Source organism: Lycium ferocissimum, chromosome 4 (assembly GCF_029784015.1).
Source record: "Lycium ferocissimum isolate CSIRO_LF1 chromosome 4, AGI_CSIRO_Lferr_CH_V1, whole genome shotgun sequence".
Lineage (NCBI taxonomy): Eukaryota > Viridiplantae > Streptophyta > Magnoliopsida > Solanales > Solanaceae > Lycium > Lycium ferocissimum.
In genome coordinates, this window is record NC_081345.1 from 57,937,439 (window position 1) to 57,951,583 (window position 14,145).

Below are 14,145 nucleotides of genomic sequence, written 5' to 3' on the forward strand. Positions count from 1 at the left end.
ATATATATATAGGTATATAAGTGTTGTTATTATTGTTGTGGTTGATGTTGGATTGAATGGGAAGTTTAAGGGTTGTTGAGTTTACAAGGAAAATGTTGTCTATAATTCTTTAAGCTCTATATGTATTTAAAGATGGTTAGTAAGCGAGGCAAATAGTCTAATTAAGGCCTATGTTATCTCAATTGTAGATTTACAAGTTCAAGAGGTAGAGGTTGGGCGATTTGATATACGTCAAGGTATGTTAAGGCTATCCTTTCTTTCCTTTGGCATGATCCTATGATATGAGTCAACAAGCGAGTAAGCGAGCTTCCATATTACTCTACTCTTAGAAGCATTAGAAGTACTTCAGTCTTTGATGTTCATGTACCTAGTTTATGAGTGTTTCTTCTGTTCATGGGTCCAGTCTTATGTAGCCAATTATATGTATACGGTTTACTCATGCATTACATTCATTATATATTTATGTGCATTGACCCGTGACCAGAAGGCGTTATATATGCGAATATTAGATATATGTGAAGTATGAGAAGAGATATAGGCGTTATACACGCCTTACCACTATGATGATGATATGGGAATTAGGCTGGAAGTACCGCAGCAATGTATATGATGATGGTCGCAGAGAGGCTGATATGATATGAGAAAAGAGACTGGCGTTATATACGCACATGTATCAGGCGTTATATACACACATATACCAGGAGTTATACAGGCACGCATATATAGATGTGTGACCATCATTGATAGGCATGAGTATGCATATTATGCTCCTATAGCAGCATTGTCAGTTACACGTTGCATTTATGCAGATACAGGCAGATACTAGTTCATACAAGTACATGTAGATAGTCATTTCAGCTTATGAGTTCAGATCTTATTCATGATTCTTGTATATATATGTTGTTCTTATGCCTTACATACTCAGTACATTATCCGTACTGACTCCCCGTTGCTCGGGGCTGCGTTCATGCTTGCGGTACGGTGTAGACGGCATTGTGTGGTTCGGCTCGGCAGACCTCTAGATCTAGCCTTAGTCAGTGTGCTCCATTTGATCCGGAGGTGCAGTCAGTTTTAGTATGCCACCCTTTTGAGATATGTATGCATATGGGTATAACGGGGCCCTGGCTCATCCTTTCTACAACTTTCATTCCAGTAGAGGTCTGTAGACAGTTATATGTATTAGTCAGATGATGTAGCCTTGTCGGCTTCTATTCTCTTGTGTACAGTATGTGTAGCAGCCTAGCTGGCTTACACTATTCTTCAGTATATTTGTGTATATATGCAGATTGTATAGAGTTTAGATGTTTCCCTTTTTTTTTAGATCAGTTTATGCCATTATGGGCGCTTGATGTTTAGTAAGATACAGATATGTGCGTAGGGTTGTTTGGTCGCTAAAGGTCAGACACTCGTCATGACTCATCGGTTTGGGTCGTGACATTCCGGCTCAGACCCTTCTGTATCTGAGCTAGAGGAATCCTCCTCTTCAGACTGGGAGGACACTTTTACTGGGTTAGCTCGGCCTCGAGCTAAGGTTATCAATTGTTTCAATGGTCTATTGTCCTCTTCAGACAAATCTTGGTCCGAGGGAATATCCTTAAGCCTTGTAGTAACCCTGCCCCTCTTTCTTTGTGTAGAATTTCCACCTCTGTGTTTGGGTGGCATACCTGTTGAGGAAAACATTATGTGGGTTAGAAAGTTGAGACAGGAATCACGAAAGAAGCGATAAGTTCTATGCTTGCAAATGCAGTGGTTCAGCTGTGTAAGCCGTATATTCAAAGTACAGGGCGCATTTTGAAGTACGGGCACAAGGTACAAGATGTACATTGATGTACGGGGCGTACTTTGTGCACGTACTTAAGAGTTTACAGCCTGAGAAGTTTCTGTTTCATTTCACTGAAGTACGTGATCAAGGTACGAGACGTACAATAAAGTACGGGACGTCCTTTGTCCACATACTTTCAGTTGTATAACTAGGCCGTCTTTGTAATCTTCTACTGTGGTACGTGACCAAGGTACGCGAAGTACAACCAAGTACGGCCCGTACATTCATCACGTACTCTCAAGAACTGCCATCAGACCCTTCTATTGATTAACGACGACTTACACAACATCACCAACACGTAAATCACTTCTTTCATGCTTTAATTAAGGGGTGCGGGTTACTCAGACTTGACCTGTTTCATAATGTTTTCCTTTGAGACAATTTATCGAGCAGTTGGCGGGCATAAAAACTTTAGGCTTCACAACTGAAACCAATTGTTGGAATGCTCTCCAACCCAGTGGGGATATGAAATATTTGTCCCCACGAGTTCTATAAACCACAGTATGCCAATCCCCGCCCCGAATTATACCCATAAATGCTCCCGTAACAAGATTCAATATATGTACTCCCTTACAATGATCAAGGAAAATAATGGAAGAACTTAAATCAACATACCTGTGAGCAAGATTACAGCGAGAATAATGTACGCAATACAAAAGATCCCTTCAAGTTCCCTTCCCTCACTACTTTTCGGGTACAAAAGATGGAATTTGGTGTTTGAGTGATTGTGAGTACTATGGTGAGATTATAAGGTGGATTATGAGTAATGGGTTGCAATAATGGCAGGTATTGATGGGTTGTTAATGGGGTGAAATCATAGGTGGAAGGTGGAAGGAAAGTTGACGTGGGGGAGGGAAAAAAACTTACCTGATGGGGTCTTTATTTTTCAAATTTTCGTTTAATTTTTTTTTTTTACGATGTTAAATTTTCACGGAAAAGGTACGTCCCGTACAATGAAATACAGGACGTCCTTTGCTGTGAAGTTCCAGTGATCTCAAAAACTTACCTGATAAAGACGTGACTAATGTACGAGACGTACAATAAAGTACGGAACGTAGATTATATCACGTACTTGGCATTCAACTTACAGTGATCACCTTGGCCACCTCGTTCAGGTACAAGGAAAAAGTACGAGTAGTACTTTGTACGTCTCGTTCTTTCATCTCGTACTTCACCAATAGTTTCCAGTGATTTTCCAAATTTTCTTCACTAAGTACGGGCATGAAGTACGTCACGTTCAATATAGTACGGGATGTACTTTTCAGCCCGTACTTGGGCCGTCGAAAAATTGTGCTTCCTACAAAATGAGCAAACATTATACTATTCTAAGGAAAGCTTTAAAACATGGGTTGATCCCATGAAGCGCTTGATTTAACATTGCGGTACGACGGTGTTACCAATTTACTCTCATTCAGGACTCGCTAAGTCCGCATTTGTTCCAAGGTGTTTTAACCGATATCGATCAACAATTCTATCCCCTTAGATCATACGATGGTAGTGCTTCACCCTCTGCCCGTTCACCTTAAATGTCCGAGTTCCATCTTCGGACTTCAATTCAATAGCTCTATGGGGTGAGACACTTACCACTTTAAAGGGACCTGGCCACTGTGATTTCAATTTTCCTGGTAGCAGTTTCAATTTAGAATTAAATAGCAGGACGGGGTCACCCTTGTAGAATTCCCGCTTCAGGATTTTCTTATCATGATGCTGCTTCATCCTCTCTTTGTATAATGCTGCACTTTCATAGGCCTGATAGCGGAATTCATCCATCTCGTTGAGCTGAAACAACCTGAGTTTGGTCGCTTCTTCCCAATTCATGTTCAATTTGTTCAAGGCCCACATGGCATTATGTTCAAGTTCAACTGGCAAGTGGCATGCTTTTCCAAAAACTATCTTGAAAGGAAAAGTCCCAATCGGAGTCTTGAAGGCAGTCCGGTAAGCTCATAGAGCATCATCGAGCTTGCGGGGCCAATCAGTTCTATTTGCATTCACCGTTTCGCTAAAATACTCTTTATCTCCTGATTAGAGACTTTCACTTGCCCACTTGTCTGAGGATGATAAGGGGTTTCCACCCTATGTTTGACTCCATACTTCTCCATCAATCCCGCAAAGGATCTGTTGCAAAAGTGAGAACCACCATCACTGATTATCGCCCTTGGGGTACCAAAACGAGTAAATATGCTCTTTTTCAAGAACCCCATGACACTCTTGGCTTCGTTATTAGGTAAAGCCACAGCTTCTACCCATTTAGAAACATAGTCAACAACCACCAAGATGTACTTCATACCTCCAGAGCTTACAAAGGGTCCCATAAAATCTATCCCCCAAACATCGAACACCTCAACTTCCATTACGAAGTTCATAGTTATCTCTTGCCTCCTACCAATATTCCCCTACTGTTGGCACTGATCACAAGAACGCACCATCAGATTAGCATCATGAAGAGAGCAGGCCAATAGTAACCACATTCGAGAACCTTTGTAGCAGTCCTCGTACCACTATGATGTCCCCCAACTAGAGAGTCGTGGCAAGCCTTCAAAATCTTTAATACTTCACTCTCTGGGACACAATTCCGAATAATGTTATCAGCGCAAGTTCTGAATAAGTATGGTTCATCCCAATAGTACTGACGAACATCCCGCAAAACTTCTTTTTCTAATAAGATTTGATCTCGTTAGGAATGACACCAGTCATCAAGTAGTTAGCAAAATCCGCATACCAAGGTGCCACTTGCATAGAAGCATCCAAAACTTTCTCATCCGAAAATGCATCTTCAATATAAAGTTCTTCTGCTGGAAGCCCAGTTTCCTCAAGCCTAGAGAGATGATCAGCAACCTGATTTTCGGACCCCTTTCGATCTTTTACCTCGAAATCAAACTCTTGTAACAAAAGGAACCATCGAATCAGTCACGGCTTGGCTTCCTTCTTTGCCATCAGATATCTCAATGGAGCATAGTCAGTGTACACCACCACCTTGGGTCCCAACAAATAGGACCGAAACTTCTCAAAAGCATTTACTATAGCAAGCAGCTCTTGTTCAGTCACCGTGTAATTCATCTACGCCGCATTCAATATGCTATTAGCATAGTAGATCGGGTGCATAATTTTATTGTGCCTCTGGCCAAGACAGCACCTATCACGAAACCACTAGCATCACACATCAACTCAAAAGGCAAGGACCAATCAGGAGTAACAATAACAGGAGCAGTAGTGAGGAAATTCGAACAAGAACTATCCCAACAATAAAATAGGAAAGCAGGAAAAAGTAAATTAATGCAAGAGACACCAAATTTACATGGTAAAACCCCTTCAAGGTGAAGAGGAAACATCCATGGGACCTCCGGCCCACAAAAGCTCCACTATAATCAACAAGAATTTTAGTAATGTTCTCCAAATTGCTACAACATCTACGCCAAACACGGAGTAACAACACATAAAAGATATTACCAAAACTAGTGAAGAAAAAGAGAGAAATCACCCCCAAAAATGAGCTATTGTTCGTACTCTAAACTTGAGCTACCGACCACAAAATCCGATCTCCACCATTGAAATAAAAGAACTAGATGTGGAGAACCACCAATTTAAATTTCAGCACGATCCAACGGTTAACAAATCGAGAAACGTAATTTAAAGTGGACTACTGTAGTAGAAAATTTCTGAACGAAAATCTGCTTTCTCTCTCACGTTTTTCTCTTTATATGGCTGCTATAAAATTCACTCTTGTATTGTTGAAATAAAACCTAAGTTGATCCTATATATAAATAATTTTAGGACAAAAGTGTCCTGGTCCAAATTTAATTGGGTTTTATTAATCCAATTCCACATAGAAAGGGAAAACCCAAAAAACCCAATAGATTTTTCCTTACTCTTTATGTATGTTATTGTTGGGTGGCCCAATGTTGTGATGTTTCTTCCTTTTGTTTATATATGTTCTTCCAGAGTAAATCCCAATTCAAGATGTAATAATCTGCAAGCACTCATAGTGGCCTTGAATCTACAATTAGAGCAAAATGAGGGAATGGATATATACTCCACTTTTTGAGTAAACATTTCCAGCCTCCCTTCTAAATTTTTGACTTCCACTGTGACTTCAGCCACAATGATTTTATCTAAGACCAATTTTCACACAAACTTTGGAAGTCATGGGTCTAGTCTTTTATATGGTAGCTTTAATAATAGTGATGCTCATATTAGCGCCATGGCAGATCTGGTAGAGTAATCCAAATAGGGGCATGGGAGTTTTCATCCTCGGGTTTAAGTCTGGTTGTCTGTTTGGTGATCTTAATTACATTGTTTGGACCCAAAGTGATGAAGGTTTTGGAGCTCACATTTTGATGGTCTTCTTGGTTATCAAAGTTGATGAAAACATGTTTCATGTCATAAGCCCCTATATTTCCGTTTCTTGGGATGATTTTAACAATTACTACTAATTATATCATTGAAGACCTGATTCACTTGCACATACCTATAACAGTCCATTTGTATATCTGGGGGCTAGGTTGTCGTTTTCTTCTTTAGTGAAGAAGACAATATGTTTCCCATCGACAACCTCATATGATCTGGGTGGGAGCTATGTTTGATTCCTCTCGTAATGGGCGATTCTTAAAAGAGCCAGTGTATGATGTTTGTAGTGGATCAGACTCTTATCCAATTCTAATTTGAGCATATTTATCAAGTTGCAATTTCAAAGGGGAGAAATATATCCACCACACACGCACGTGTACGTGATCGATAAGTAATAAAGTGATAAGTAGAGTATCATTCCCATGAGGACTTGTTATTAATTGTTTATTAAATCAAACTATGAAGACATATCTATTCAAGCAATTCCAAGAAGTGATTATAGCCAACTATAAATACTGTTATGGTTCACTTTTACGCGAGGCATAAAAGCTACTTCGAGGTTGTGGACTCTTTTTGAATTTTCATATTTTTAGAGTCACCACCTAATTCATTACGAAAAATTAGGAAAAGATACGGCCCCAACAGTCAAAAAGGTTAAGTAATGTTTCTCTCTCTAGGTGCACGTTAAGCGAGGCTTGCTAACGTACACTGTATCACTGAAAACAATGCCCCAACGGTCTTCTCTCATCGAAAAAACTGCAACAAACGCGAAAATGATGGTCACACCTCATGGAAATTCATCGACTCGGTTGGCGCCACTCACATTCGGTAGTTTCTTACCTACACAGTTCCAATCCATTGTGGAAGAGGGTGAGGACAGTGGATCGGAGTCGGCATCACAAGGCTCCTTACACCTGGAGTCATATGGCGGGCCAACGACCACCACGACACTGGCAGTGCGACGCCTTCAGTTCTCAGATTCCTCAGCTCAACCGACTCCACCCGAGCTCACTGACTATAGAGCCAATCGATTAGCACAGAAGGGTAAGTCACTCAACTATGTTCCTCCTACAACTAAGGATGGGAAAATTTATGTTCATAGTGATGCGGAGGACATTAAACCTTAAGAAGATTACATGAAAACTGCTCTAATTGGGTATATTGTTGGAGATACGCCTTATGTGAAATCATTGGAAGCTTATGTTGCTAATACTTGGAAGGGGTCAAAAGCTCTAAATCTTAGCACACGATGAGTGCTATTATATTTTTAGATTTGATTCTGTGGAAGATTGTGAGAAGGTGTTAGATGCAGGCCCTTACACATTTCACAATAAGCCTCTTGTCGTTCAAAAATGGACCATTGATTTCCAGTTTGATCTGGATTGCCTCACTTCCATACCTCTACGGGTAGTATTTTCTGGACTTCCTGTAGGCTATTGGTCCATTGAAGCATTGAGTAAGGTGGCCAGTGCTATTGGAAGGCCTAGATATAGAGACACATTTACTGCCAATATGGAGAAAATAGCCTATGCCAGGATATTGGTAGATGTGGATGTCTCTCAACCACTCAGGGAGTCCATTGAATTGCAAACACCAGAAGGTCCTCTTCATCAAATTGTTTACTATGACTGGAAGCCTAAGTTTTGTGCAACCTGTATGAAGTATGGTCACCTAGAGGAAAACTGCTGGAACAATGTCCAAAACCCAGTGGAAAATGAATTTCAAGAGAGACCTAGAAGGAGGAGAAGGAGAAGGAATAGAAGAAACAGAGTGCCAGTTCAAACTTAGGAACCAAAAGGAGATGAACAAGAGCGGGGTGATCAACTATTACACCCAGCTCCTACTCCTAATGACCCCCCACAAGAAATAAAAGAAGAAGTGAACACTCAAATGGAACCACTAAGGCCTGAAACTTCTAGTGCACTGCAACATCCTGTTGTTGAGACTAGTAATGCTTTTGAGGTGCTTGAAGAGAATGGAGCTCACGGATGCTCTTCTCAGATGGATACCACTGCTATTAGTGTTGTTCACCCCCCATGATCATCTCCACATGGAATGTGAGGGGTTTAAACCAACCCCTCAAACAAAAAGAGCTCAGACTCTTTCTGCAAAAGTATAAGATTGATGTATTTGGGTGTCTAGAGACTAGAGTCAAAGAACCAAAGGCTGCGCAGAATTTTGAATAAGGTTGCTATGGGATGGGGTCATGTGTGTAACTATCCCATGGCATATAATGGTAGAATCTGGCTAATTTGGAAGACAAGTGTTCAGGTGCAGGTAATCTCAGTGACTGAGTAACTTATCCATTGTAAAGTGGAAGGGCCTACCTTTTCTACATTCCTTACTGTGGTTTATGCAAAGAATGAGGTCCAACAGAGAGTGACTCTATGGGCTGAGCTGGTACAATTAGGTACTCAGGTACAAGGAGCATCCTTGCTTAGTGGTGACTTTAATACCATGTTGTCAACTGAGGATAGGCTTGGTTGCCCTGTATTAGCTACTGAAACACAGGATTTCAGGGATTGTGTGGATACTTTACAGCTTACCCCTTTAAAATCTACAGGGTGGCATTTTACCTTCTGTAGCAAACAACAAGCTGACTGCCGAGTGTACTCTAAAATTGACTGGGCATTAGGCAACTTTCATTGGCTACAGTTGTATGCAGATGCGGATGCTGACTTTCTTAACCATGGGATGTCAGATCATTCACCTATTCTAATGCACTATCATCCTCAACGGCAGACCAAACCTAAGCCATTTAAACTGTTTGCCACAGTCATGATGCATCTTGATTTTACTGAGATCTTGAGATCAACTTCGTACATAGTGAACGGGACAAAGATGTATATACCATGGAGGAAATTGAAAAACTTAAAGGAGTTAAAATTTCGAGAGGGCTAAATACTTATATGGCCTTTTATAGTCAGAGACTACTAAATGCTAGACAGACACTGGAGATTATTCAATCCTCTTTGAACAATCAGCCAACTAATCAGTATTTGATAGAGAGGGAGAAAGAATTACTAGAGGAAATTACTAAATGGAGCACTATTGAGCCGTTAGCCTGGAGACAGAAATCTGTGTGGCCACCTGGATCAAAAGTGGGGATGCTAATTCTAAGTTTTTTCATGCTCAATGCAAAATAAGGGCAAGTAGAAACCATATCACCTCTATATATGATGAAAGGGGCTCTAAGATTACTGATCCTGAGGAAGTTGAAAATGAGTTTGTCTCCTTTTTCACTAAATTGATGGGGTCTAGTGCTGAAGAAATGCCTGTTCCAAATTCTGACACTATAAGGAGAGGACCATGTCTGTCTTACTTTCAGAAGTGTGCACTGGTTAAGGGGGTTACAGATACTGAAATTTTTGAATGCTATTAAAGGTATGCCATATGACAAATCCCCTGGTGTTGATGGATACCCCATTGAATTCTTTACCAAGAACTGGAAATAGTGAAAGAGGATGTCCTGGGAGCTGTGACAGAGTTCTTCCACTCTAGTAAAATGCTAAAAGCTTTTAGTGGTACTGCCATCACCTTTGTCCCAAAAGTTACAAACCCAACCCATGTCAAAGACTATACACCCATTGCCTGTTGTACCACTTTCTACAAAATAGTAACAAAAGTGCTGACCAATAGGATCAAGACTATTATAGGAACAATTATCACTCTTTTCTTAATCCTTCTTCTTCATGAGGGTAGGAGCATCATTGATAATATCCTATTTAGTCACGAACTATTCAAGTGGTACTCAAGGAAAGGATTATCCCCTAGATGTGTAATGAAGGTGGATTTGAGAAAAGCATATGATTCCATAGAATGGTGCTTTCTGCAAAGTATGATGGCTGAGCTTGGCTTCCCCTACAAGTTTATTAAATGGACAATGGAGTGTATGTCTACAGTTTCCTACTCCTTGGTCATAAATGGAGGATTGCCTAAACCTTTCCCTGGCAAAAGAGGTATTAGGCAGGGTGATCCAATGTCACCCTATCTATTTGTGATAGCAATGGAATACTTGCAAAGGGAACTGAGTTTAATGATCACTAATAGGGCCTTCAAGTTTCATCCAAGGTGTAAAAGCTTAGCGGATGACCTGCTCCTATGCTGTAAGGCTGAACTTCCAACTGATCCAAGATGCTTTTAGGAGGTTCTCTGCAGTATCTAGGCTCTAAGCAAATGCAGACAAAAGCTCTATATACATGTCTGGTGCAAAGCCTGAAGTAAAACAGCAGATTCTGAATGCCCTGGGATACAATGAAGGAACCCTTCCCTTCAAATACTTACGTGTGCCCTGGTCATCCAAGAAACTGTCTATAGCACAGTGCCTTCCCTTAGTGGAAAAAATAACAGAGAGGGTAAGGTGTTGGTCTGCCAAGTCAGCCGTCCTGCGTCGGTAGACTCAAATCGACATTTGTTATTTGGCATACGTATCCACGGACCAAATCTTTGTGCTCCCTAGAAGAGTCCTGAAGTTAGTGGAGGATGTATGTAGATCCTTTCTTTGGTTTGGTACTGCAGAAATCACAAGGAAGGCACTGGTGTCTTTGGCTAAAACCCGTACCTCAAGCTGCACCTGGGACTCAATATCATGAACACGGGGTTATGGAACAAAGCAAAGAAGGAAACAGGTTGTGGGCAATTAGTGAAAAAAAGGACTGCCTCTGGGTCAAATGGGTGCATAGCTACTACTTAAAGCAAGAAATAGTAGAGCATTGTAGCATACCTGCTAATGCAACTTGGGTGATAAGGAAGATCATAGAAACCAGGAAGCTATTTACCCAAAATCCACATCTACAAGGCAATCTACACTCTAGAATGGCCACTATGGTCAAGGGATGTAAGTTCTGTATCAAAAGTGTGTATCTGTCCTTGCTTCCTATTCTTCCAAGAGCTCCTTAGAAGTGTTTAACTTTGTTACCTTGCATACACCCTAGACATAAATTCACCTTATGGCTGGCAGCTCAAAAAAGGTTGGCAACAGTTGAGAGGCTACATAAATTCGGAATTCAAGTACCCCAAAGTTGTGTTTTCTGCAGTGCACCAGTTGAGACCTTCGACCACTTGTTTTTCTCTTGCCCTATTACAAGTGCACTGTGGCATAGACTCTTACTATGACTAGGATTTCAAAGACATATAGGAGTTTGGCATGAGGAACTGATCGGGTATCCGTACGGGCTAAAAGAAGAACTTGCAAGAGGGGAGAGGTTAGCCGATGGTAATCGTCTTTGCTTGTGTGATTAATGCTATTTGGAGGGAGAGGAACGGGATCGATTCCAACATGGGAGGTACAAGAGTGATAAACTCGTTCAGAGAAATTGCTATACATATCCACATTCAGTAATCTCTATCCGAAATGGCAAGATCAATCGGCCTCACTTAATGTCATGCCCCGAAGACTATCTAAATTGTTGCCGTCTATCACTGCTTGGTCGATCGAGTTCTAATTTTGCTTAGAAAGTTCAGAATTTTGGCACTAGCTTGTAGTTAGGCTACATGTAAAATCTAGCATAGTCTGTTTTGATTAGAGATATCAGGTGGTCAGCCCTGGTTTTGCTTTGTAATGATTCACTTTGGTATTAATAAGAATCCTTTATTTACCCAAAATAAATAAATTAGGAAAACCAAGTTAAAGAGTTTATTCAAACAAGAGAAAAATCCTTTAAAAATCAGAGTTCGAGGTAAGGGTTCTAGTGATCCCCTAGGGAAGGTTTTAAGCACCCTAGTATTAAGGATCCCTAGAATACGTTAACCTTCGAGCTTCAATGTGTGATTAAGTGTAATTATTTTCTAAAATGATTTTATTTCTTGTAAAACTATCATGGCATATCATAAACATTTTCCCTTTTGGAAAAAATTCCTTTATTAAAAAAGGATTAGATTTCTTTTGAAAATATGTATAAGGGTTTAAAGTCATTTCATTTTCGGACCAAAACACACTTAAGATTCCTCTTAGGTAGAGTTCCACTCTTTGGTCCAATGTCATGTCTTCGGTCCTTATAACTTTATTTAGCAATAGATAAATGTGTTTCTTTTGAAAATATGCCATGATTTATACAAGTAGACATAAAAGGCTCATAGTACTTTATTCAATTTCTGTGCTTTTTTTAAGGTCAACCATATCCCACTTAAAACCCTTCTTCAAACTAAAGTTCAAGTATATCTCCTTTGTTTGAATGACATAAGCTTTGGGTTTAGCCCCAAAAGATTTGAAAATACTTAAGTCTTTCCCATTTTGAAATCCATTTTTTTTTTTTGTCTATAATACTATTTCATGAAATCAGCCTTTTGATCCTTTAAGTCTCAAAAATCATTTCAAGCCTTTTTGTACAAGGCAAACCAATCCAAAACAGCATGTTTTTACTTCAAAAAATTGGTATTCTTAGACATCCATATGTCTCGTATTTCGTTCCCAATTTATAAAGATATTGTCAAGTTTAAAGAAAATTATTTGTCATGTTTTATGCAACATTTATCTTTGTTGGGTCTAATTTGAAAATCGTTTGAAAGTTTCCTAATACGTTCTACGCGATTTGTCTAAGTTCTAAGCATTCGGGTTCCAATATTTATACCAGCATTCTTACATACATCATATACATATAAATAAAAACAAAGAAGGGAAGGTAGGCTCGCCAGTTAACCATTTTCACCCATGATTGGGCCTTCGCAGGTTCAGACTCAATGAAGAAGAAGATGTTGGGCCTCTGGCCCAACAGTGGTTCATAGGAATTTAGCCCGAGTGGCACACATTGCAAAATTCATGCAAAAGAGGGAGGGAAAAAAGAAAATAGAGGTTAGAGACTATATACACTTAGCAATTAACTTAATATGAATTTAAAACACTCAGTCACAATCACGTATACTATGTGTGTGTGTGTGTATATATATATATATATATATATATATCCAATGTATTTCAGTGTATCATATTGGAGTGAGCAGCAAAGGCCTAGAAAATAAGACTCAGCAAAGACAAACTCATCATATCTCAAAGAAAACAGTAGGCCCAATCAAACAGACATGTGTAAATTGCAAAGGCAATGCCCAAATAAACTATGAGGAGAAAAGGGTGTTTAAAGGGATAGGCCCAATCCGACTCATATCAGTCTCAATCCATACCAATAGCTTGATATACCATGGGTATACACGATATACAATCCAATATATATCGACGTATATAAGGGCATATATATTGTATATACCTGATGTATATTCAATCATAATCATATTGAATAGAAAGGAAGGAGGAGAAGAGAGGCAGTGTAAGCAAGCAAGGCATAACATTCATTTTTATCAAACTCGAACATACATGCATACACACCAATACAGAGGGCATACACCAATATATTCAACAGGTTCATTCTTTGGGGACTATCACTAATTCATTAGAGAAATCTGATACACAGTAGTTGAGGCATTCAGTTTAGTAAGGGGAAATGGCATAAAAATTCCATGAAATTATACTCATCTCATCAATATGTAATGCAAACTTAAAGTTAATCTTTCAAGCATAGAACCCAACAAACACAGTACTGTACTTGAATACTTCAAATTTCCCAAGAGACCAATGTCACGACCTATTTTGCCTAAGCTGTGCGGGCACTTACCTTTCCACCTCGGTAAGAGAACCCTCAACCCAACAATAAATAAAGACATAAATACATAATCAATCAAGTGGAAAAGAATAGATACGTAAGTGTCACGATATATATATATATATATATATATATATACATGTAGTAAAGATAGTGCGGAACAATAATAATACCCCCAGTGTCTAGTCTAAGACATACAAGAGCATCTAAAAGGGAATAATTCAAGTCTGGAGTAATAAATACATGAAATGTCTATGTCTCTGGAGTAATAATTACGTAAGGCTTAATTAAGGTATGTCTCCTTTGAAAACCTTACTTTAGATGTGTGTCTCCTTTTTTTAAAAGTTCTTTATTGAATGAAAATGTGAACTTTTCATACTATAAAAA

At 39.4% G+C, this 14,145-nt stretch overlaps 1 protein-coding gene and 1 long non-coding RNA gene across 2 annotated transcripts in view; one reads left to right on the top strand and one right to left on the bottom strand.

The window, feature by feature from the left end:
- Positions 1–3,810: 3,810 nt before the first annotated feature.
- Positions 3,811–6,914, bottom strand: LOC132054238 (uncharacterized). The gene is made up of 5 exons (XM_059446282.1): positions 6,874–6,914; positions 4,956–5,053; positions 4,510–4,701; positions 4,299–4,381; positions 3,811–4,215 (listed from the first exon to the last, which is right to left on the bottom strand). Exons 1-5 carry the CDS (start codon positions 6,912–6,914, stop codon positions 3,811–3,813), a joined length of 819 nt encoding a protein of 272 aa, XP_059302265.1.
- Positions 6,915–13,354: 6,440 nt separating this feature from the next.
- Positions 13,355–14,145, top strand: part of LOC132054892 (uncharacterized) — a 2,569-nt gene continuing 1,778 nt past the window's right edge. The window contains exon 1 of the long non-coding RNA XR_009414395.1: positions 13,355–13,732. This is a non-coding gene — a long non-coding RNA (uncharacterized LOC132054892). The remainder of the gene's footprint in view (positions 13,733–14,145) is intronic.